This window comes from Amaranthus tricolor, chromosome 7 (assembly GCF_026212465.1).
Source record: "Amaranthus tricolor cultivar Red isolate AtriRed21 chromosome 7, ASM2621246v1, whole genome shotgun sequence".
In the NCBI taxonomy this organism is placed as follows: Eukaryota; Viridiplantae; Streptophyta; class Magnoliopsida; order Caryophyllales; family Amaranthaceae; genus Amaranthus; species Amaranthus tricolor.
Window position 1 is genome coordinate 30,492,565 of NC_080053.1, and position 23,590 is coordinate 30,516,154.

General features: G+C 31.5%; 4 protein-coding genes across 7 annotated transcripts; 2 read left to right on the forward strand and 2 right to left on the reverse strand.

Annotated features, from left to right (window-relative positions):
• Nucleotides 1-200: 200 nt before the first annotated feature.
• LOC130818254 (formin-like protein 5) lies at nucleotides 201-7,605 on the reverse strand. 2 transcript variants are annotated; one of them, XM_057684353.1, is made up of 8 exons: nucleotides 7,520-7,585; nucleotides 6,690-7,162; nucleotides 3,035-3,698; nucleotides 2,314-2,944; nucleotides 2,032-2,231; nucleotides 1,657-1,892; nucleotides 674-1,565; nucleotides 202-590 (listed from the first exon to the last, which is right to left on the reverse strand). In XM_057684353.1, the coding sequence occupies exons 2-7, from the start codon at nucleotides 6,855-6,857 to the stop codon at nucleotides 708-710; spliced, it is 2,757 nt and encodes a 918-aa protein (XP_057540336.1). In that variant the 5' UTR covers nucleotides 6,858-7,162; nucleotides 7,520-7,585; the 3' UTR covers nucleotides 202-590; nucleotides 674-707. The 2 variants fall into 2 exon arrangements, with proteins under 2 accessions (XP_057540334.1, XP_057540336.1); XM_057684351.1 differs by having other exon boundaries at nucleotides 201-590; nucleotides 6,690-7,605.
• A 3,999-nt stretch (nucleotides 7,606-11,604) lies between these two features.
• On the forward strand, nucleotides 11,605-13,910 carry LOC130818323 (21.7 kDa class VI heat shock protein). 3 transcript variants are annotated; one of them, XM_057684450.1, is made up of 3 exons: nucleotides 11,605-12,079; nucleotides 12,880-13,058; nucleotides 13,304-13,910. In XM_057684450.1, exons 1-3 carry the CDS (start codon nucleotides 11,770-11,772, stop codon nucleotides 13,394-13,396), a joined length of 582 nt encoding a protein of 193 aa, XP_057540433.1. In that variant the 5' UTR covers nucleotides 11,605-11,769; the 3' UTR covers nucleotides 13,397-13,910. The 3 variants fall into 3 exon arrangements, with proteins under 3 accessions (XP_057540433.1, XP_057540434.1, XP_057540435.1); XM_057684451.1 differs by having other exon boundaries at nucleotides 11,608-12,079; nucleotides 13,310-13,547; XM_057684452.1 differs by having other exon boundaries at nucleotides 11,609-12,079; nucleotides 13,554-13,910.
• A 36-nt stretch (nucleotides 13,911-13,946) lies between these two features.
• On the reverse strand, nucleotides 13,947-16,821 carry LOC130818317 (photosynthetic NDH subunit of lumenal location 3, chloroplastic). Its single transcript, XM_057684444.1, has 3 exons — nucleotides 16,359-16,821; nucleotides 14,952-15,238; nucleotides 13,947-14,242 (listed from the first exon to the last, which is right to left on the reverse strand). The coding sequence occupies exons 1-3, from the start codon at nucleotides 16,675-16,677 to the stop codon at nucleotides 14,144-14,146; spliced, it is 705 nt and encodes a 234-aa protein (XP_057540427.1). The 5' UTR covers nucleotides 16,678-16,821; the 3' UTR covers nucleotides 13,947-14,143.
• A 2,300-nt stretch (nucleotides 16,822-19,121) lies between these two features.
• LOC130818686 (thioredoxin-like protein CXXS1) lies at nucleotides 19,122-21,346 on the forward strand. Its single transcript, XM_057684845.1, has 3 exons — nucleotides 19,122-19,226; nucleotides 20,572-20,694; nucleotides 21,191-21,346. The coding sequence occupies exons 1-3, from the start codon at nucleotides 19,122-19,124 to the stop codon at nucleotides 21,344-21,346; spliced, it is 384 nt and encodes a 127-aa protein (XP_057540828.1).
• The last annotated feature ends 2,244 nt before the right edge of the window (nucleotides 21,347-23,590 follow it).

The window sequence follows — 23,590 nt, forward strand, 5'->3', positions numbered from 1 at the left end:
ATAGTGAGATTATTTTTATTAAATTAGCTTATATATATTTAGTCAATTAAAGTGATTACTTATAATTTTAAAGTGATCAACTAAAGAAATAAAGTAATTATATGTACATTATGGTGAAATGATCTCATATAACACAAATTATTTTCATTTTTACTCATTTTGTATAATTTTCTTTATTTGGGACTTGGATCATTACCGAATTTGTTTCTATTTGAGATTCAATGTTGCGAACAATGTTCTACAGGATTGAAAAACTTCTATTAATCAGTTCATAATGTGAAAATTAGATTTCAAAATTTTTGTACACTAAGCAATTAAAACTCTAAGAAAATAAAACTACCCAAAAAAATTTAACTAAATAAATTAAATTACAGGGTGAGAAAGTATTGTATTAATTATGAATTATTGACTTGAAGATGTATTTCTACATAAGGGGATCAGTGAGCATTCAGCACAATAAAGACACCAATGAACTCCTGAAATCGCGCTTCAAAAATGACGTACATGAAAGATTCTTGATCTTCTCGGAAATGAGATTTCAAATAAACCCCTCGATAATCTGATCCCGGGCAGCAATGAAATATGCCTTACTGCAATTTTACGTTCGGACATCAACAAATCAATCGTAGAAGAATTATAGAAGATAACGATTGAATATTGTAAATCGACATACCTATTGGCATATTACACGAAGAGAGAGCACGACCTCAATCATCATCTGAGCTGAAACCGGTTTCCGTTCGCCTTTCTGCGATAGCTGGGAAAAGTTTTTGGCGAAAGTCGGGAGAAAATGGCGTTTGAGGCGTTTCAGTAGACGTTTGCCTCGAAGGAGGCTCTCTAGTTTTCTGATTTCTGGTAGGCCACCTCGGCCGTTCTTTCACTTCTCGACAAGCCTTTTCCAACATAATTATAAAATCCCGAACAATGACAAACAAGCGCAATCCTTCTTCCTTTCCCGATTGTCCATGGAAGTAATCCGCTGTACTCTTCACAAGTGCCATAATCTTCTTTTCTTCCTCTAATAGCTGTGTGACATCGCCCTCGGTATGCTCTATAAAGCAATTAAGGGCTTCATGGAACCCGCTGACTTCGTCGAGTTCTTTTATTTCTTTGAGGAAATTCTTTGATATAAGCAAAGCGTTTCCGAGCCTAGCAAGGGTTCCCACCAAAGTATCCGAATCCAAACACGCAGCTTTCTTAACATTTTCTAGCTGGTCGCTTAATCCCGAAACAACCTGCAGACCAAGAGAGCGATAGTGTTCTTCGGAATCTTCCTGAACATCTTCCGAAAGATCATCTGATTTGATGCTAGAAAAGCTTTTGCTCTCTCGCATAGCACGGGCCGCCCTCACACCTTCTGAGCGGATTATTTCTTGAACGACAAAATGCAGAAGTGTGGTCTTGCCATCTGTCCCTTTTACATCGGCCAATTTCAGCAGTGTATCCAGCTTAAATGCTTGTGCACCACCACGATACGTTCCATCATTCATACGATTGCCCGTCTTAAGAACAGCTTCTAGAAGTTTCAGAAAAAGGCGGCTGTTTCGGAGCTCCTTACAAGCAGCCTGCTCAGATATACAAGAAAAACGAAACAAAGAGTAGAATGAGCATCTGAGATGGTATAAAAACCCCGACAGAATACTTGGCAATACCGACCTCGAGAATTATAAACGATTCCTTCACCGATGTAGCTTCTTCCTGAAGAGTACCCATAAAAAGCAATGTCTTGAGTCGTCTGAAGGCAAACGGGACGTCAACTAAAGCCTTCAAAAATCGCTCAGCTGGTCCAAGTTGAGATATTTCACCATTGTAAAGTCTCAGTTTTAGTTCTTCTTCTGGGGTTGGAGCCATTTTTAACAAAGTCTCAAGGAGTTCCGAAGGAAGCTCATTTCCTAACGAAAGATAGACGGACAAGCAAATCAATTTATGTCGGTAAACTTCTAGGAAGTTACAGGGAAGATATATGCAACATTCAAAAATCTTTTATTTTAGGGGAGGGTGACTTAACATAATCGAAGGTAATAAGAGTACCTTCCAACAGAGCATCGCGGACTTCATCTGTAGTCACGTTTAATGCCCGCAAGAGGATAGATAAATTTTGAGCCTTCTTCTGGTCTATAAGTTGAATGAATTGTGATTGTGAATCACGAGAGGAAGAATGATTCTTTTTGTCGTTTTTGTTCTCAGTAGCGGCATAACCAAATAAAGATTGTATCATCTCTTCATTGAACCTGGAAAGTTGGTAGAAAAATTACGAGTGATATATGATCAATGACCAAGAGATGACTAACAAAATTAGAGTCAAAAACTCACTGGAAAGACCCGGATTTAAGTTGGTCCCAAACCATTGAATGTTCGGCATTGGCTTGAACCTTGTCCCAGTGGAATGGTTTCAATTTCGCCTTCTCATCTTCTTTAGACCTACCTTTGACTGCAATTGGAGGGGGTCGAGATGGTGTAGGTAGTGGTGGAGCCCCAGGACCAGGCGTACCTTTTCGGCCTACTGGTGGTGGAGGCCCAGGAGGAGGTGGAGGAGGAGCTGGTGCTGGAGGTTTAGGTGGAGGAGGAGGGGCTGTTGCTGGGGGCTTTGGTGGAGGAGGAGGGCGGCTTTCAGGGTCGGAGAATGGCCTCAAGGAAGCAGGACGTTCAGGGGGCAAAGGTTCGGCTCTCCCAGGAGGAGGCTTCAAAGGAGGTAGTCCAGGGGCAGGCAAACCAGTTCTTCCAGGAGGCGGCTTCAACGCTGGAGATGTGTTACTATTGCTAGACACATTGGAAGCATTAATGGCTGCCGCACTTGCCATCATATAGTCAGAAGATTCCATCGATAACTTAACATTCGAAGCCATAGCACCAGTCTCGCTATTCACATTATTCATATATACTTGATTTCCCATCTTGTCTTTGTGAACAGAATTTTCATAGGCCCAACTTTTTGATGAAGAACCTGAAATTCGAGGGCAATCGGGAAACATCAGGGAACCAATTAGATACAGAATTTTAAACTCCAAAAAAGAATAATTTAAACAATTTTTACCACTAGCCTCGCTCAAGCTTAGACTTAGAAGGGGCCTATCATCCTTATGTTCTAAATTTGAACCTCCGCCAAAAGCTTTGCGGCAGCATAAGAACAGACATAAAGCTGCAACAAATGTTACAAGTGCGGTAACAACTACGGCAACAACGATTGTAGTATGGTTGTTGTTTTTACTGCCATTTCCTGTTGTGGTGACTGGCTCCGAATCTCCACCTCCGTTCTTTGTGGGTAGAACAGGAATCGGAATGAAAAACTTGTCCACTGGAGGCGGAGCCTTGCGCTTACCGGAGCTTTTACCGCCAGCGGACTGAGGTGAAGGGGGACCAGCAGGAGCTTGAGCGAGAAGCCTTCTTGAATCAGCAGTGGGGTTCAGCTTTAAGAACGAGTAATCCAGATGTTTACGAAACCAACTAACAGGATTAGCATCTTCACCCGAGATTGGGGTGATTATATAGTTCTCTCGGAAGCAATTAATAATGCTTTTCATTTTTTGTGAATCCAGAATGCCGAGAACTCTCCAAACATCCTCCTCTGTTACTGTCTGATCGATGGAGCATTTTTCAGTTCTTTTGCCAGAAGCATCTGGGTTGCAAAAACCTATATCCTTATAAGTTTGTTTCAAATGTATCAACTCAAGGCTGCAACTGCTCGCTAATACCTCGACCTGCCATAGCATGTTAGTAGGAAGATTTTAAAGTAAGCTCATATGTTCATATGAATCACGAAGAGAGAACACAGGGGCCCCTTTTTTGGCAGCCTCTAGACCCCCTAACCATATATAAAACACAAATTCTTGTATGAGACGGTCTCAACGTCAGACATGCCTTATACTTGAGTTAAATAGCCCAATAATAGAAACTTTTAGCTTATGGGCTTCTTGTTTTGAGGTCGTCTCATACAAGATAGGCCGTATATAAAAAGGTTTCCTCAAGAAGAAAATCTTATATGCTAAGCTTTATCCTAACCTCATAATATGAACTGTCGAACTTTTGTGACTAGCTAATTTATTCGTAACTCATTTTTCTAATCTTTAGTGGATATCCATTTACTCCAATTGTGATGGTTGTATAGCTCAACCAGTTGTTTCCTAATTGATTATTTCTAAACATATTTTTTTATGTTATAGAAAAGTGAAACAAGTTCGTAACTAACTTATTAAGAAGATCTATATTCATTGTACAAAAGATGTAATGTTAAATATTTGCTGAAGGCTCCAAAAATATTCAAGATGTATCTGATGCAAGGCCTTCTTCCTTCCCTTGAAAGAAGAAAATGGCCAAAAATTCAAATTGAAGTATATTGAGAAAGTACTCCAGGAAATACGAACGGTACCAACAACCTAACTTCTAAGTACGACGAATAAGCTTTCTGGAAAAGTTCATTAGGGTTCAAACAAAACAACTTGAGCAAAGTAAAGAAGCACAGAACAGAACAGAACAATTGGCGAACAAAGTACATGCAATGTGCAACACATAAATTAAAAGATCTTCATCAAGCAATAGAAATGGTCTATAAATGCCATACAACAATAGGAAATCTATTAGATATTTCTTTCAAATAAGAGTTTGTCCAATTTCTTTTTAAATATTTACAAGTTAATCACATATTCTTAAATAAGACGGTTTCATGGTGAGACCATCTCTATTGGGTTGACTCATGTACATTTAGTGTGTCAAAGTAATCACTGTGATCAATTAGAAAAATAGGCTAAATATATGGGCCCGTCTTAAGCTGAGACGGTCCCATACAAGACGAACTACAAGTTGATATATCAGTTTACCCAGTAAATTAAACCTAACAATAATTGTAATTTACTTATAATTGGCAAGCGAAAATGATCTAAGAGAAGCCAAAATGGCTTCTGCAAAACATCTTCGCAATCTCGGATGCTCACTATACACATCATATCAGCCAGAATGATAAAAAATTTTAGGTGAGTCGTAACATATCCAGTTGATACCAAGAAGTATTAGTAAATGCATCCTATTAACCTCTTAAAATTTGAAAGCCCTGTAGAAGTGGTTTACAATGCTATTTGCCCGTGAAGGAAAGTAAAAGTAGGAGCAGAACTACTCAAAAGAGCGATGAAAGGGAAAAAAAACGGGGAGGGGATGGAAGAGAAGGGAAGATTGATGTGTTTTCCTTACTAATTATTCCAATATTGGAAGGATTTGTGCAGTACAAATTCTATAAGAATTCGTTCTTCCAATCCCCTTACCTTTAGTTCCTTTTCGTCCCCTTTTAATATCCAAATGAACGAAACATCCTCAATTTTCCTCTTGTTCCTTTCTCTCCACTTTCCTTCCATCCAAATACAACATTAGAGTCTAACATTAAATTTACCCCTACTTAATCTAGTGCTCCAAGGCATTAATCAACATACTTTTTCTTTAAACTCGGAAGATTAATTAATCCAACTCTCGCCTTCGCTCTTTTTTAGCATTAATTCCTTTACTAGTTATGTGATTCCGTCCACTTATATGATGTCATAACACGCCATGACACTTGGTCACTTCCCGCTAAATATGTTTTGTTATCTCATCTAGTGCTATACTTATGTGAGATGCTTTCTATGCCATACCCACCAAAGTACTTCTCTAAGTACTTTGTCATAACTCATACACCTTGAAGCCAAAGAGAACCATGTTTGTCTACTATAAGTATAGGTCAATAAGAACGAATGCTCCAAAAGATAGAAACTACAAAGACCATAGAATACCCTAAAACAGTATAAGCAAAATAGCCAAGAACATACTACTTCAAAGTAGACAAATCTATGTTACTTAAATTTACAGACACGGATACACAGGTGCATTGATTCCATTCTTCTATATATTTACTTTTACTGGTAGAAAGAAAACTCCTTATCCAAGAATTAGAGTGTTGGGGTAGTGAGATAACAACGAAAGGGGGTAATCAAAGGTGTCATTCATAAAGCATAAATCATCAGCCAGCTATGAAGCTGCAAATTTGATCTCTCAATTACAACGTCAAAGCACTCAAAGGTGCTTGATCACAATGCATCGAGATTTGAGATGCTACCTGATGACTTGCGTACTAGTCCTCTGCCTAGGCAAGGTTTGAGGTTTAGATATACACAACCTTACCCTTGTCATTGATAACAAAGAGGTTGTTTTCAAAGCTAATAGTGGCCCCAATGTCACTTGATAACTTGAATGCACAAAATCGAGGGTCGAATCGAAAAGGCCATCTTCCAGTTTCAACCTAAATCTTTATATGCAAGTATTGGTCTCAAGTCCAGGCTTCCAGCCATATAATATAAAAATGGAGGATGGCAAGCCACAAGATAAACAGTTAAAACTCTATCCTACTACATTTAACAGAATGCAGCCATTAGATATAGACATTGAACAAATCTACAAACTTTTCTAATCAATAATCAACAATCAATAATCGACAACTAGATGCGATTATCCTATATTCCTATTGCCATTAAGGAGCTCCCACCAAGGAGGGACCGAGGTCGGATATAGGCAACCTTAATCTTTAATCTTTAAGATATAAAAAAAGAGGTTTAACATAGTCCACAAGCATCCAATCAAATAGTCAAAAGTTTTACATAAATGCAGAACAAAGTAAAATTTGAAGCCATAAACTGAAAACCTCAAAAGAAAAGACAAGCACTTTTTCATACCAATTTCTCATTTAAATCTTCAGAAGCAGAATTGAGGTCCAAACCAGAGAGTATTCCTTGAATCACCTTTCTATCTTCCAGGGTCATTCCCAAGAAAGAGCAAAACAAAAGAACAAACACCATTGAAATCCCCACATCTTTTATTTGCATCTTTAGTAGCTTCACCATTCCAAACGCAAAATATCCTTTTCATCTCATTAATAAATCCAAAACCTCAAAATCCCCAATTACAACAGCAACAAATCAAAAAACCCTAATAGGGTTTTCGAAATGTTCAAGAAATTGCAACAAAACTTCACCTGTTTTAGAAACCCAATTCAATTCTTCACCATAAATGCCCAAAAAACGCCTACTTGAGGCAAATTGATTGGTTTGAAGCTGACCCACAAAGCCTAAATCCAAATTTTAATCATTGAGCCATACCGAGTGGGATAAATGCAGAATTTTCTTCTCCTCAAATGGATGAACAAAATCTACAGAAGAAAAAAACTCAATTGAATTTGATTGAATGATCAAAGTGCATGCGTTTTATGAAGATAAATGTGATTTTTTCTACAAGTGTAACTTATTGTTGTTGGTATAAATTAAAATTTGAAATTAAGAGCTTAAAAATTCTGGAAATTGAAATTTAAAAATTGACTAGATCTAACAATTGAAAAGGTAAAAGCAAACTTGAGGAAACAGAAAGATTTGACCATGTAATTGAAATTTGTACAGGTTAAATCAATAGGGTTCTAACATTTAATTTTGTTTCCCCATATTTGGGAATTTTCAAAATCAAAAAAAAGATGAATTGTATGTTAATTTTCTTAAACTGAGATGAAAGGCACCGGAAATAACGCGTTAAAATGGCTGCCTGCAAAGACCCACTACATTCATATTGTCAGGCGGTAGTGCGTGTTCAAATCTTCGGGTCAATGTATGGCATTGACGGGTGCGGGTAATATAGGGATATAGGAAGGGGATTCTACACAAATTGTTGTATGAGACCGTATGTCGTAAAATACGTCGTATAATATATAAGTTGAATTGCACAATTAATAGAAGGTATAAGAATATGAACTTTTTATTAAAACCTTTCTTATCGAGAAATAATCTCTTACAAGAGCTGTTGAAAATTCTATTAAACCCAATCCTAATTTTCAAATTGACTTGAATTCTTAAGATTTAATTGTTGAGACTAAATAAGTCTTGACGTCGCATTTTGAGTATAAGTTCAGGAAGTGGAGTTTTTCGTCAAGAAACTTATTTTAAATAAATTATTTGAAAATTTGTAGACTTGCGTTCAACCTATAATTGTACTTAAGACCTGATGAAACCTTAAAGATATAAAAAATATTGAACTTGAGCAATTTAATTAAGATTCATTTAGGATCTTGAATTTATCATACCTATCGTGTTCGAGTCTAAATCGACACAAAAAATTAGTCTGAATATTGTAGGTTTAGTTAGACTAAATTTAAACTCACACCAGATTCAAATCATAACCATCCACAAGTAAGATAGCATAAAGCATATATAACGTATAAGAGGTCATTTCAAATTAAAAAGCTTTCAATGGTATATATAGAATGACCATACTCAAACTCACATTTTAGTTAAACATCACAAATTCACAGGCTAGTTAAAATTATAACCTCAATCGATATTGGTTAGAAAGCCATTTGTTAGTCAATAGGTCAACCGAAATCTCAAACCCTACCCAAAATCAAAAATAACTCGAACTAACATTCATATAACTGAAATGTATTTGTCCATAAATTTAAAACTCTTAACTTATGTGACAATTTTTAAATATTTTATATTATTTTTCTTTGATACATGTAAAAGTAATTGTCTTTTCAAATATAGAGGAAGTAAAATTAAAAGGGTCACCTAAGTGTACTCGCACAATTACATAAAAGATATGCATGATAAACACAACACCCATAAAGAACAAAGAAAAGAGGGATGAATTCTAAAGAGATTACACTTACACCAAACGAATATACACTACACCAAGTAAAGACATATATATACATATCCCCATGATATCAAGTATTTCTTAGCTAAGCTTTCACCAACTCAAAAAGAAATTACATATACGCAATTTTATTCTTATACATTAAATATTTTTTATTTTTGAATTTACTACATAAAACAAATTATTATTTAATTTTTCAATTTGCTACATAAAACAAATTATAACGAGAGTTGTATAACAAATTCAAAAGAAGAAGAACAAATAGGATAGTTTAATTGGTCTATGGCAAAAACTATTATTTGTAGCTTTAAATAAATAAGTAATTATAAGTAATTACTAGTCCTACAATTTTTTCTCAAGTAATTATAAAACAAGATGTGATGTATTGTTTATTTGTTTCTAAGTAATTATAAAAAAACTTGTTTTGCTATTTGTAATTAGAAGGAGGTGTTTAATTTGATGAAAAATATCATATATGATAAATTTTTTCCGTTGTCTGATATAGCAAGAGAAATAAACTGTAAAATTTGGATGGAAAAAAAATCACTTTACAAATGCTTCGCCCATAAAGAAAAAAAAAAGATTTTCCTTTAGTATTCCTCCTTCAACACCTTCATTGTGCCCAAGAGCTTTACATATAACCAAACAAAAGAAAAATAATTATCATTTGCATTTTTGATTAACAATAACTTTTAAGGATCAAGAGAAATATTTTCGCTATACCAAACACATCTAAAAAATTATAGCAGTATTATTTGTGTTTATATTTTCTACTTTTAGCTTTTTCCTATTAATTTTTTAATTATAAATAGCACAAATATAGTCATCTATCATTTTCATTAAATACATATTGGTTGTGCATGCATTATCAACCAATTTAGAAAGTGACTAGAAATTTCTTGAGGACATGAAAACAAAGCATCTATTATCTAAATGATCTTAACCCTTCTTTGTGGAAAAAAGTAGTTTAAGATGCTAAAATCAATTCACTTACATCATAATAACTAATAAGCTTATTTTCAATTCAAAAAGCAAGTGAAGATACAAGAAGATGCCTATTCACTAACACACACCCAAAAAGGTCTTGAAAAAATATTCTTTTTACACATTGCATGGTGCCATAACAAACATACATGATCATCATGATAGCATATTGCTCAACCTTCACTTTATTGTAAAGAATTTAAGTGCTCTACCTTCCCTTTATTGTAAAGATTTTAAGTTTACTAGCATAAAACTTGTACAATACATGATGTTGTTAATATGAAAATCATTATAATTAATGATATATATATTTATTTACCATAATTTTAGAATATTCTTTTCCAACCAAAGATACTATATTAATTAGGCATACTCATTGCAAAAAGTTTTAAAATAATTTCACATAACAGTAGTAATACCATCATTCTAATTAAATTTATTTATTTTACAAAATCCTTTAATTGCGAACTATGTCATTTATCAGGTCAAAAATTATATTTTGATATTTATTACATGAATATTCCGTGAACGAAATTGATTCTAATAAAAGATTTTCAATGATATTGTTGTAATAATTTTTTAAAATAAACTATCATTTTTAGATGTAAATTAAATAAGGATCAATATCAAAATTTTACATTCACTAATTTTGATTCATTTGGCAAATGACTGTGAGACAACCATTTATTATTTTACAACAAAATTATTAAATTGTATATTATAAAGTGGGGGAGTAAAAATACACTAAACTTTAAGGTTATATTTATTTTACATTTTATTTTGAAATTTTAAGGCCTTAAAACAAATGATAATTAAACTAAAGCAAAATTAATGTAAACTAATCTCGACTACTAATTGAAGCTTTTAATTACGGGGCCTTATGCGTTCGGACATATTGCACATGCTCATAAACACCCCTAATATTGTGTATAATTTTATATATCAATTGGGGAGATTTCATACATGTACAAAGTGTCAGACCGCACATAATACAAAAATTAAAGGTTTTAATATTAATTTAAATTACTTTTGTTAAGTATTTTGATAGAGTTAAGTACTATGAATCACTATTTATTTTCTGAAGTGGAGTATGAATCACTATGAGGAAATATAGTGTATATTAATTTTTTAAAATCTAAAAATTTTAGGTAGGGTTGGTTTTAGCCACCTATTAAGAATATGACATTTATGTTTATAGGATATTTAATTTGACCACTTGTTGGAAGTACTTACAGATAATATAATCCATCAATACAAGTATACATCTTCACAGGCCATATTTCTTTATCTTGATTTGGGACTAAGTATTAGTTATTAATCATAAGAAAGCAACATGTAAAGTCATATTCATCTTGCAACTTTGCAAGTGAGCAAATATGGAAATTTAGCAAACACATTTTATATACATATACTATCAAAAAAAATAAAAAAAACAAAAAATAAAAAGATACTTTACATAGTAGTAGAGCTATTAGAAGGCGAAAGCCAACCACAGAATCCACCTTAAATACAAGTGAAAAATATACCGGTAACACATATAGTGTATGTAGCCTATAAATGAACTTAATTGTACCGTAAATACAGTATTTTCGATCTAGCTGTCAAATCAACTTATTTAAATTGCTAAAATACTTTTAAATCCTCGTAAATTTCTCCCCTTAACCTAATAAATAAAAATTTTTGATTTTTCTTTTTAAAATATATAACCTATCTCGGTACCACAACTATCAGTTTAAGTTTTAGTCGTTTGAGTTGGTTTTTTGACATGATAAGACAACATGACCTAATGTTACATATTCAAATCTTATCCAACTCTCAGTTCAAGTAAAATCATTTAACGCTAAATATAAAGAGAATATACAATATATTTACACTTCTAACTCAAATAACTTTTACCGATCAGAACACAAGTTGCAAACATGCATGGTAATCAAAAAATGATGGAGAACACAAAATAAATATTCTCTTTAACATCATCTTTACAATCCTGACAAGATTCCAAAAGAATTTGTTCTGTTTTCCTTTTCAAAAGTTTTTCCTTCAAGACTTACAACAAGAATAAAACTTAAAAACTAAGAAGTATTTCATAGTCTAAACTCCCAATAAGTGATTTTAGTTGAGCAAAATTCCTATATGATGGGTAGCTGCAAACAAGTAGAAGTGCTTCTAGAAGATCGGACACCCCATAAATGGATCATTCCATTAACAGAAGACAGTTTTCAAGGCTTCTTAACAAAGGGAAATCATGTAATCCGTACAGTTTTTGGTGATGGATCATTGTTTAGTCCTATGTTGTTTGGGAAGTTTTTTGATCCTTCTGATGCTTTTCCTTTGTGGGATTTTGAAGCTGATGTTTTACTCTCTATTTCACCATCTTCTGGTCAAAATAAGGTCGATTGGAATCGGAATGATAAGGAGTTTCTACTGAAAGCAGAGTTACCAGGTCAGTTGTTTTCTCTGGAATTTTTAGTTTTAAGCGCTCTTGTGTCAAGGGCCTGGTAGAGAATATAACAGATTTGGATTAAGTTTTTGCCATCAGCTTAAGCTTCTGGACGTGTTTGGATGTTGACTTTTATATTGACTTTTGGCTTCTTAGTTAGTCAAACAACCCAAAAATTGATAAATGATTTTAAGCCAGCTAAAAAGCTTTCTTTTAAGCCAAACTACAAAAAATGCTCCGGTTAGTTTTTTTGTTTGCTTTTGGCTTGTTGGCTTGTTTTTTCTTTATTAAATAGCCAACAGCTAATACCAAAATTTACCAAATATTTCAGCTAATACTAAAATTTACCAAATATTTCAAAATAACTGATTGTTCAGTTAGCTTAAAAGTCAATAGAAACAATCAACATTTTAAGCTGGTCAAAAAAGCCAACTAAAAAAGCCAATAGCTAACAGCCAAATACACTTTTAATTGAAGTAGTTCCTTAACAACGTATACATGAGAATCTAGACTTGAACCTAAATCGAATACCCACTAATATTAATTTGTATTACATACTACATAACACATCTTGTACTAGTGATATATGTTCACACCTGCATTTAACCTCCAAACTCCATCCAGCTGGAAGTCATTTATTGACATTTTGGTGATTGGAGTGATGAGATATTATTTGTATGTTAAACGTTATGTTCACCTCCTTTTACATGTAGGACCTACAATGGTTTTCCTTGTACTCTTATGTTATATTATTATCTTATATGAGAGCGTTTTGATTAGAATTGTGAATGTTGTATATACAGGATCAGGAGAGCATACAGTGCAGGTATGTATAGAGAAGGGAAAGATTCTTGAGATTAGTGGTTTATGGAAGCAACAGGTTGATTCAAATGTAAAGAATTGGAAAACGAATCATTGGTGGGAACATGGATTTGTTCGAAGAATTGAATTACCAGAAAATGCAGACTGGAAAAAGATAGAGGTAATTTTAAAAAATGATTTAATTTTAGAGATTAAAATTCCTGTAAAATCATCACCTACTCCATCTCATCAAGGTGGTGATTCTGAATGAAATTAAATGGTTATGTACTTTGTAAGATGAAACATAAATACATCACTTTTTGTATTTATGATGTAATAAATATTTTTTTTGTTTCCTATTATGATGGATGGACTATATCCAAATGATTAGCTAAATCATGCTTTATAATTTTTATTTATGTGAAGTTGCAGTTGATGTTTAATTCTCTTTTTACCGCTAATATGGGTAAGATTGCGGACATCCTACTTTTGAACTCAGGCTATGTGAAAATTAATTAATCGTATTGAGGTAATGGAATTATTACATTGTTGTATGATGCAATCATAAATTAACTTAGTGATTGGAGGATTATCTTTCACCCTTTGATAAGGATTTCATGCTGATCACCAACAATAGATTGAATTATTTCTCTTTTCTTATTACTCGGCTGTACAGATCCTTTGGCTTATTCTTGAATCAAAAAACAACATTGGTATTTATTGCTATCCTTTTCATTGTGTCGTCACTTTTTAATTAAATTTTTCATTTTGCCTCTGATTATTTCTCTTTATAAAACATTATCTGTCAAGAAATAACTCAACCAAGGATATGTTATATACTCTTGTCACACAAGAACCCTTTGGAACAGAAGGGTGAAGACAAAACGTGTCATTCTCATTTCTGGCGCTGCATATTCCACTATAAATGAGGGGTGATTGAGATTCATACCGTGACCTCTTATCACATTGGCTTCTGATATCATGTCAAAAAACAAACTCAACCAAAAACTTAAGTTGATGGTTGAGGCCTCAGAATAAATATGTATATAATCTAACAATATCAACTCAATTTCAACATTGAAGCAATATGAAAACAGTAATTGAACTCGTGTTTGTACAATTGGGGCGTTTTCACAGTTGATTTGATGATCAATAATGCATAAGTTACAATTTACACAATAACCCTGATTGCATCAATGATTCTTGCTAATTCATGATTCATATGTAAATGTGTTGATATTTTTCTCCAAGATTACTTGCAGATGACTACGCCATTCTATCCATCACGTCTTGAAGGATGATTGCCGTATCATTGTAGCAAGATTGTGTTAGAGATACATCCTTCACTTTTACAGCATCTTCAAGCTGCCAATTTGATGAACAAATTACTCAGTATATTTTAGTCTAAACCACACTTTATATCGATACAGTATATAATATATTCTACAACTTGAATCGTAAACAAGTTTTGGTTGAGTTTATTCATTAGACATAGTATCAAATAAAAGCCAACGTATATCAAAGATTTCTAAGGGTGTGAATAAAATCCAATCTAAATAATCATCAGTCTAATCCTCAAAATCGGTTATTTTGGATTGGACCACGCCAAAAGGTATGCTCTGTATAGTTATTTGAAGTGAGTTACTATTTTTAGAGCATACAATATATTCTGGAGTCTCAACTATCAGCTTATGTTTTTGGTTGAGTTGATATCAGAGCTAACCTAACGGAATCTCACGACTTTGAATCTCAACCATCTCTCATTAAAGTGCAATATTCAGCGCCAGGTATGAGCTCAGGAGGGCTTGTGTTGCATCCGCACTCTCAACCATCAATTTAAACTGTTGGTTGAGTTAGTTCCTTGAAAACTATTTACTATCAGTCTATCACCGAGTATGAACAAACTATGTGATGAACCACAATTCTAACCTACATAACGCTTTATATTTACTTCTTTCGTCATTTAGCAATATTTCTACCCAAAAGTTCGTACATTAGGAAAACACAACACGTATTGCAAAATCAAAGAAACAGAAGAAATTATAATTATTTCGTGTTAAATAATATTTTATACCTTTTCGAAGTTGTTGAAGAGGCGGTTGGCAAGGTCAGTAAGAGGCTGTTTGTCTGTAACAGGAGCAGCAGAGATGATCTTATCAAAATCATAGTACATGAAGGTGCCCTTAAAGCGAAGGTACTTTCTGACATAATTTAAGGTATCTTGGCTTATTAAATCACCCATTGCCAAGAGATCAAAGGCATATTTCTTGAGCCTTAATGCACTTCCTTTTGTTCCTATGTTTGCCATGTAAATTCCCTTCTTTAGAAATGACCTTGTTCCTGTTTCTTCATTGCTAATCTCTGCAATCAAACACAACCAAATGATGTATTTATTCATATCTTTTACAATTCTTTTGGTTGTTGCTAATAAACAATGATAATGAAAATGATTTATAGTGTAACTTTTAATGTAATTTCTATTGTAATGAGATTTTGATCATAAACAAAATTTTGTCATAATTATTCATTACCACCTAATATTAGATTTTCATATGATAATGCATTCGAATTGATATTTAGAAGAATATGAGATGATTAAAGGAGAACAAGTATGACCATTTAACTTGTCAAGAGATTTTTTACTAAAATTACATTTATTTTTCATTATCATTCCTACAATTTAATACCTAATACAGTAGTACAAAATAGGCCTTTAGATATATTAGCGAATTTTTGTCAACAACCCCCTTTTAAAATTTTAAACTCCTTCACTCACTCCTCATATTCAAACCTCAATCTTCAGATTTTCCCCTATTAAATTTTTAATAACTTTTATCTACCTCATATTATTCAGACTCACGTAAAACTCGTATAATATCCATAGAATCACTTCAAACTCAACTTTATTTATCAAGTATCCTTGTGAAGAATTTAAACATTATGCAAGTCTTGAGATCAAAATTCACTCCAACACTCATTGCAAGACTAGCATCGTTGACACTTTACATCACTCTGTTACTTCTGATAATTATAAGTCCTATGCAAAATGAAAGAAATAAGCCTTTTTATAGAGTTGAATTCGATTTTTAAAGGGCGTGATAAAAATATAGTTATAATTTTACAAGCGACATTTTACATTTTATATAACAACTAATAACATTGATGAATTAAGGTATTAGCCCATTCTAAGCTCTAAGTCCTAAGAAAATGTCAACCTTACATATATTGGTCAACCCTGCAATCATGTAATCATATTGCTATATTTTCTTCACGAATTTTCATATAAGACAGTAAAAACATAGCAATTTAACCAATAGGAAAACTATATCAATATCACATATCTATCTTTTGAGTTTTATAACAAGCACCTCAAAGTCAGAAGAACATTATTAAGGAACCAACTCAACTAAAAGCTTAAGCTGATGGTTAAAGCCCCAAGATATGTTATATACTCTAACAAACATAGAGAGTAAATACTTACTATTTTCAGCTGGCGGTAAACCAGGAAGTGGGCCAGTTAACCATAATTCATCTTGGTTAAAAGCAAGAGAAGGATTAACACCAAATTGAGTAAGTATACCAATTGAAGCAATGCCTAAAACTGTTCTTCTAGATCTTAATGTATTGTTGTATCCCATTGATGAAGATTGTTGTTCATTTTGATGAATTTCCTCAGTATTTTTGGATTGGCATTTTATTTTGTATGATTTGGGATAGTTCCTTTGTAAGTTGGGAACCTTAGGAATGGCAGTTGGTAAGCTCTCTGTTACACCATATAAATTTGCCATTTGAGCAGCCATTATTAACTTGGGGAGGATCTGTTTTTGGGTTTTGAAGAATAGAAGAAATACTTATTATTTAATTTTTTTCTTTTTTTTTTTTGTTCTTTCTTAGTTTATGGATGACTTATTGGTTATTATTGACCACCCAATGTTGATACACTTATGAGGGTAGTTTCGTATTAACCATAACAATGAAGTGAAGTATATATGTGTTTGGTACATTGCTTTGGGTTAGCTTTTTGATTGGCTTTTGACTTTTGACTTGTTGATTGGTCAAACAGTCAAAAAAAGTGTTTGGTAAATGATTTTGAAGTGGTTAAAAAGCTAACTTTTAAGCCAAAATGAAAAAGTTGTTTCAGCTAGCTTTTTTGGTTGTCTTTTGACATGTTGGTCTATTTTTTCTCTAATAAACAGCCAACAGTCAATACTCAAATTTACCAAACAACTAATTTTTTTCAGCTAGCTTAAAAGCCAACAAAAACAGCTCACACTTTCAGCCGATCAAACAAGTCAACTAAAAAAGTCAATCCCCCAATAGCCAACTTCCAAACATCCCCAGCAAATTGTTATTTAATTAACTATTTTACTATTTTTCAATTTTAATTAAAAATATTTCAGGGTTACTTTTTTAATAGTAGTGAATTTGTTATAATTTTATTTTTGGAATATCTCACTTTTTTATAATATATTACTGTGCATTTGAGTACTTATAATAGTTTCTTTGTTTCATAATATTTGCCATTGATAGTGACATTTTTACATATAAGATATCACATTCAGTAGCAAGTATTATAGAATGGATAAAGTACGTAAAATTCTGAGTTGAATATTTTTCATAATCTCACATAGTTAGTTGGCATTGTGTAAGCAATCACAACGACAAGAAGGTGCTATTTACAGTTGCACTGGTATCTGGATTTTTTGGAAAAAGTAATATTTAACGTATTTTCTAGCGATTATAACTTTTCCAAATTGATTTTTAAAAAAAATCAACTCATCAAAACAATTTTTATATTGATGATTAAAATTCTATAATATATTAATTAGTTTATGATATTTTCTCGGCAAATAACCTTTAATTGCAAGTGTGAATGCAACATAAAATAATGGTTGAAGTCTCATATTATATATATATATATATATATATATATATTGGAGGGGTTGAAAATGAGAAGGGTAAAAAGGACTTTACACCCTTGATTTCAATAAAATAAAATAAAAAATTTATGGTCACGATTGAGCTAAAAACTCATAATTGTAAAAATAACTATTTTACACAGAAAGATAACTATGAAATAATTTTTAAAATATTCTTAATTTATAACATAGTATCCTTTGTTGTATATATAGTAACCAAACAAAATCAAACAAAAATCTTTCTCAACATTCTCATTTTAAAATCCTTCTTATTTGATCATATATATATATATATATATATATATATATATATATATATATATATATATATATATATATATATAATATAATATAATATAATTTAATACACAAAGCAAAGATACTTTGATACACTACATAAATCTTTGCTAAAATTTATACAAATAAGTAACATCAACGACCTTGTCAAATAAAAACTTAGCTAGACTTACAATTATTTAATAACCATGTGAAAACTTGTGAATTAATTTAATAATATTATTAACACAATTAGCCTAAACTATCACCATCTAAGTTCTCATATGACGCTACTATTGATTGCTCACACGCAAATAAGAAGGCTTTTTGTTACTAACAATTTATTTTATATACTACCTCCATTCTAAAATATACTCACTATATAAGTATTTTGATATTATTTAATATTTAAGTTTATTTTATTTAGCTACCCAAATATTTTACATTTACAAAGTATAATGAGCTACCTAAAAAATTACATAATCTTTTAATTGAGTTGGTTACTTTAGGATAATACAAATTCTTGTAGGAGACGATTTTATTGTTGGATGCTTTCCATACATGAGTTGAATGACCCTACTAATACAATTATTAACATTTAAACTCTTTATTTTGAGGTCATTTCATCAAAAGACGATTTCTCATAAAAATGACTCCTAATAGATTTAAACGTCATATGTAGACTGCAATAGTGCAAAAAATTTTGCGTGCAAATACTTCATATTAAAAATTCTAACATCAAATATATTTAATGAGACATAATCAATTATTGTCTTTGTCTCACTAAATTTGTTCCTTTTTTCTTTTGATCCTCTTATTAAATTTATCTATTCTGTTTTTGACTATGATCCACACTCTTTATTTGATTCTCATTCGACATTGTCTCATTTAAAAATTTTTATTATTCATTTGATATATCTTTATATGTGACTTGTTCAAATTATTCTAATGAACAAAAATAACGTATTCATAAGGTCAATCTATGATTAAATTTGGACTATAAATTACAAGGAGAATTTCTAAGGCACAAAACTACAAAAGAGGAAGAGATGGCTAAGAAAAACAAAGAAATGGTTAAGTCAAGAGTTTCATGGGTTAATTCTGAAAAATCATGGGAATCCTTCCTACTCCGAGTTAAAACACTAAATTTGCCTGTAAGTCTTTTATTTTTTTTATATATTTAATAAAGTTTTTTCTAATTCTAAATAAAAATTTCATTAATAAAAGATCATGGTATACTTATAATTAAAAGATAATTGGTATACACATAATTTTTTAAAGTGTGATATGAATATACATTATTGATTATGCATTCATCGTTAGAGGAAAGACAATGGGTAATTAAGAATCAAATTCATGAACTTACGTGGAAAAAGTTGTGGATTTTCCATCATTATTATTATTAATGATAAAAGTTTTTAAACAATTGATCATCATCATGTATATGTAGCATTTTATAAATTTTTTATAAATTCATGGAATAATAAAAATAAAACATATATAACATCAATAGTAATAGTTGAGAATGAAATTTATGATCTTTTCTAAAATATGATATGTGTTCTTTAATTGAGACAATACTCATTTCTCTATTTTGCGATTTTTGAAGCCTTGAGGGTCTGTATATTTTATGAGTTGTTCTTGTGAAAGATCGTATGTCAATAAGATGACCCAAAAAAACCAATATACTCAAAATTTATATTATTAAATTATTTAATCAATATATAAGGTATACGATAACATTATTATCATACAAGAATTTATGATATTGTATACTATTACTGATGTCAGCCAATGCAAAAAATAGTGTTTGGATTTGAATGGGCTTGACCATCCTGACCCATGGAGGATATTTTTGATCTGCTCAATTTTGGGTTGCTCACTTCCTCGGCCCATGACAATTTTTTACAGTAGGATGAGGGAATATAAGTGTTAGGGGAGGAGATGGTGAGAATCGACTCTAGGATCTTATCTAAAAAAAATTGTATTTTACTTCGACTGAGATAAAATCCGTTTTTTATGTTAGGCCGTGACAATTCATTATATGACTATGCTATAGACTTACTTGTGTAGACACACCCACGAGGCACCCGTGGGCTCGAGCCCTTAAACCCACATGCAATAAGGTTGACTTGCATACAACACATAATGAGTTTCAGTCTTTCCCAAAATCAAATGGTATTAACAGGATTATTCATCTAGCATTATATACAAGTCCACAACCCAATATTTTAACGATGTAGAATTCTTTTTACATGTAAAGTATTTCCAACATGTTACAGATACAATTATTTGAAGCCTTTGACCACAAAACAATTCTATCAACCATGAAAGTGTGATAGAGATAACGAGATGATTGATAAATGCCTTTTGAGCCTTTTGTATTGGCTATTTAATTGACTTTTTGACCTTTTAGTTATGCAATATTTAATTATTAATCATGTTTTTACTTAATAATAATGGATACAATCATACAATAAACTTGAAATGCAAATGCAGGTAGTGGTGCACTTCACTGCTACATGGTGCATGCCTTCAGTAGCAATGAATCCATTCTTTGATGATTTGGCTTTAAACAATCCTTGTGCGCTATTTCTTCGTGTCGATATGGATGAAGTCTTGGTAGTTACTAATTCTTTCATTTTTTAGATTTTTTATTGTTTTTTTTTTCTCATAAGAAATCAACTCAATCAAAAGTTTAAGTTGATGGGTGAAGCACTGAAGCCCCATGATATGTTATATAAACTAACATGCCCCCTCACACGAAAGCCTTTGTCACGCTGATAGGTGGTTAAAATTCGAACCTGTAATCTTTTATCACGTTGGCTCTGATACCATATTAAAAAACCAACTAATCAAAAGTTTAAGCTAGTGGTTGAGAATTCATGATATGTTATATACTCTAACACTCTCTCATTAAGTTTGCGCTACATCAATTCAAAAGTTTTAGTATATCTTTCTGTCCTTTAGAGCTTATTGCATTGCGGTGATTTTCTATTTGAGAATTTTTTATCACAATACAGCAAATTCAAAAAAATAGAAAACTAAATAAATAAATGAAGGCAAAATTTCAATAATGAATTAGTTTTAATAGTAAATTATTTATTTCCTTATTTAGAATGGAGCAAAACAATTGCGAGTAACAGCCATGCCAACCTTTTTGATGATGAATAATGGGGTTATTGTAGATAAGCTTGTAGGAGCCAACCCACAAGAGATGCAAAAGACGGTCGGTAATTTTGTCCAGTTAAATTATGCAAAAGAGGGTCGATAAGATGACCTTGAACAATGATTCTATATTCTCATAACACATATGAGATGGATAATTTAATTTATCTGTTAGGTATGTCTCTCGGTGAAACTGTCTCATACAACAATTTATGTTTATTGTATTTTTATAAATGAAAAGAATATATGATATGTACATTGAACAACTTGAAAAATCAAGAAAAAGAATTATATTATTTTAAATTGGCACTTCAAATATGTTTTATTGAAGTAGGTCGTGTTTTGTTAATAAATTACTATATATTCGTCAATTAGAATAGATATGATTAATGTTATTAATTTTCTTATATATTCGTTAATCACTGTATATATATTTACTCGGCTATAATCTACGTTAATCACAAAAGGTACAACAAATATTTATAATATGATTTCACAATACAAAATTGTCACTAATAGAATCTATAACATATTTTAGAGTTTTAAAAAAATTGATAAATTACTTATATGAACAAAGCACGTATATTTTCATTTCAAAGAGCTTATTTGCTAAGAACTCTAAAATTAAGCGTGTTTGGTGAGAAGTAATAGTGACCTCTAAAAAAATTTACTCAAATACGCACAAATAAAGTTAAAATATACGGAGATCCTTCGGTAGTTCATGTCTAATAGACAAACAAATACAATAGCTTTTTGAAAATTCTTATTATAGAGATAATGTTGATCAAAGGACAAATAAAATCTTCAAGGGTCAATTTATGAAGAAGCAACAAGAATATATGCAGCATATCAGTTTTAGCTTCATCTATCGTCTAAAGGTTCTCATACCCATTACATGTCTTTTCATGTCTCCCAAGTAAATTCCTTTTACTTATACATGTTGAAAGTTTGAGGTGTTAGAAAATAGATTTCACGGTCTCACTTTTACTCCTATTTATAATTGAATTTGATTTTGACTCGACTTCAAATGAGTATAAAATTATGTAAAGATCATAAGGATTCAAAATTCGATTTTAAACTAACCTAAAACAAACGCGAAAACCTGAATAAACACCTTATTCAAAATTGTAAGAAAACTAATTCAATTAAAACTTTACGCGCTAAATATTTCATCTGAAATAAAAAATGAATGAGATTTTGACTCGTTAACCTCGGTCACGTTGGGTTAATTAAGAAACAAAATCTACCTTGTTATAATACTAGATAGTGCCCAAGCGATGCTTGACTTTATTAAAATTTCTGGCATATTTATATAAACTAAGATTTTATAATCATTTAAAAAATAAAATTGAAAAGATTTTATAAATAATTAAAAAAATAAAATACATGGTTTTCTAATACATTAAATAATAACCTAAAAAGTAAAAAAATCATTAACATGAATAATATTATAGTTATAATTACATAGTAGTAAAGTCAAAGATATAAATATTAGTCATAATAATAATGACATCATCATTGAATTTTGAAGGAAAAACTTTTATTGAGATTGTAACAGTTAACCAATTTTAAAATATGTTATCTACTCCTTAACTTAGTATTGATTGGACTTATTTAGAACCAAAATTGTAATTATATTAAAAGCTCAACTTGCATGATTTAATCAAGAAATTTACAAAACAAAAGCACCCAAATCCCCATTTAGGTTAAGACGAGATAGATTTTGCTACTGTTTGACTCCCAAGTTGAAACAAAAGCATTGGCATTATCTTCATGAGAATCAAATTCCTCTTTGAAATGCTTGCGTTTAGCCATTGAATCGCTATAAACATCGATATTTATCTGACAATCAATAATAACGCTTTTTCAATTTAATTTATGATTATAAAACACTGATAAAGCCAAATATATAGGGTTAAAAAGCCCTTCATTAGTTATTGAAGGGGCCACAGTCTACAATTATGGATTGTTCATGGATAAAGCATATAATATAACTTCTTTTGTTGGATTATTAATTATCAACTTATCATCTTTTTAAGTAAGTTGGTTTTTAACATAATGCTTTTCTTTTCTCCTTTTAACTGAACTTAAGATTCACACTTTTTTCTCAATGATTTTTAATGTAAAAGAACGTAAAAAACTAAAAATATATTTTTTAAAATTTAATCATTAACTTAAACCGTTAATCGAGTTGATTCTTTTAGCATGGATTGATACTCGAGCTTGTGCTATCCATCCACCACCCTACATTATATGGCTCTTTAGCTAATGTGTCACCCTTTCATACCCTTATAAGCTAGAAGATGGAAAAATCCTACAATATATACCAACGTTTATATTGGATGGAGGA

Excerpts from the sequence above, each read along its gene's own strand:
- LOC130818686 (XM_057684845.1), top strand. The coding sequence starts at position 19,122 with ATGGCTAAGAAAAACAAAGAAATGGTTAAGTCAAGAGTTTCATGGGTT. Across the intron at positions 19,227-20,571 it reads TTAAAACACTAAATTTGCCT|GTAGTGGTGCACTTCACTGC; the intron begins GTAAGTCTTTTA and ends ATGCAAATGCAG. Across the intron at positions 20,695-21,190 it reads TCGATATGGATGAAGTCTTG|AATGGAGCAAAACAATTGCG; the intron begins GTAGTTACTAAT and ends TTCCTTATTTAG.
- LOC130818323 (XM_057684450.1), top strand. The coding sequence starts at position 11,770 with ATGATGGGTAGCTGCAAACAAGTAGAAGTGCTTCTAGAAGATCGGACA. Across the intron at positions 12,080-12,879 it reads ACTGAAAGCAGAGTTACCAG|GATCAGGAGAGCATACAGTG; the intron begins GTCAGTTGTTTT and ends TTGTATATACAG. Across the intron at positions 13,059-13,303 it reads CAGACTGGAAAAAGATAGAG|TTGCAGTTGATGTTTAATTC; the intron begins GTAATTTTAAAA and ends ATTTATGTGAAG.
- LOC130818317 (XM_057684444.1), bottom strand. The coding sequence starts at position 16,677 with ATGGCTGCTCAAATGGCAAATTTATATGGTGTAACAGAGAGCTTACCA. Across the intron at positions 15,239-16,358 it reads TTTACCGCCAGCTGAAAATA|AGATTAGCAATGAAGAAACA; the intron begins GTAAGTATTTAC and ends GTTTGATTGCAG. Across the intron at positions 14,243-14,951 it reads TCTTCAACAACTTCGAAAAG|CTTGAAGATGCTGTAAAAGT; the intron begins GTATAAAATATT and ends TCAAATTGGCAG.
- LOC130818254 (XM_057684351.1), bottom strand. The coding sequence starts at position 6,857 with ATGGTGAAGCTACTAAAGATGCAAATAAAAGATGTGGGGATTTCAATG. Across the intron at positions 2,232-2,313 it reads CTTAAATCCGGGTCTTTCCA|GTTCAATGAAGAGATGATAC; the intron begins GTGAGTTTTTGA and ends CCAACTTTCCAG. Across the intron at positions 1,893-2,031 it reads CCGCGATGCTCTGTTGGAAG|GAAATGAGCTTCCTTCGGAA; the intron begins GTACTCTTATTA and ends ATCTTTCGTTAG.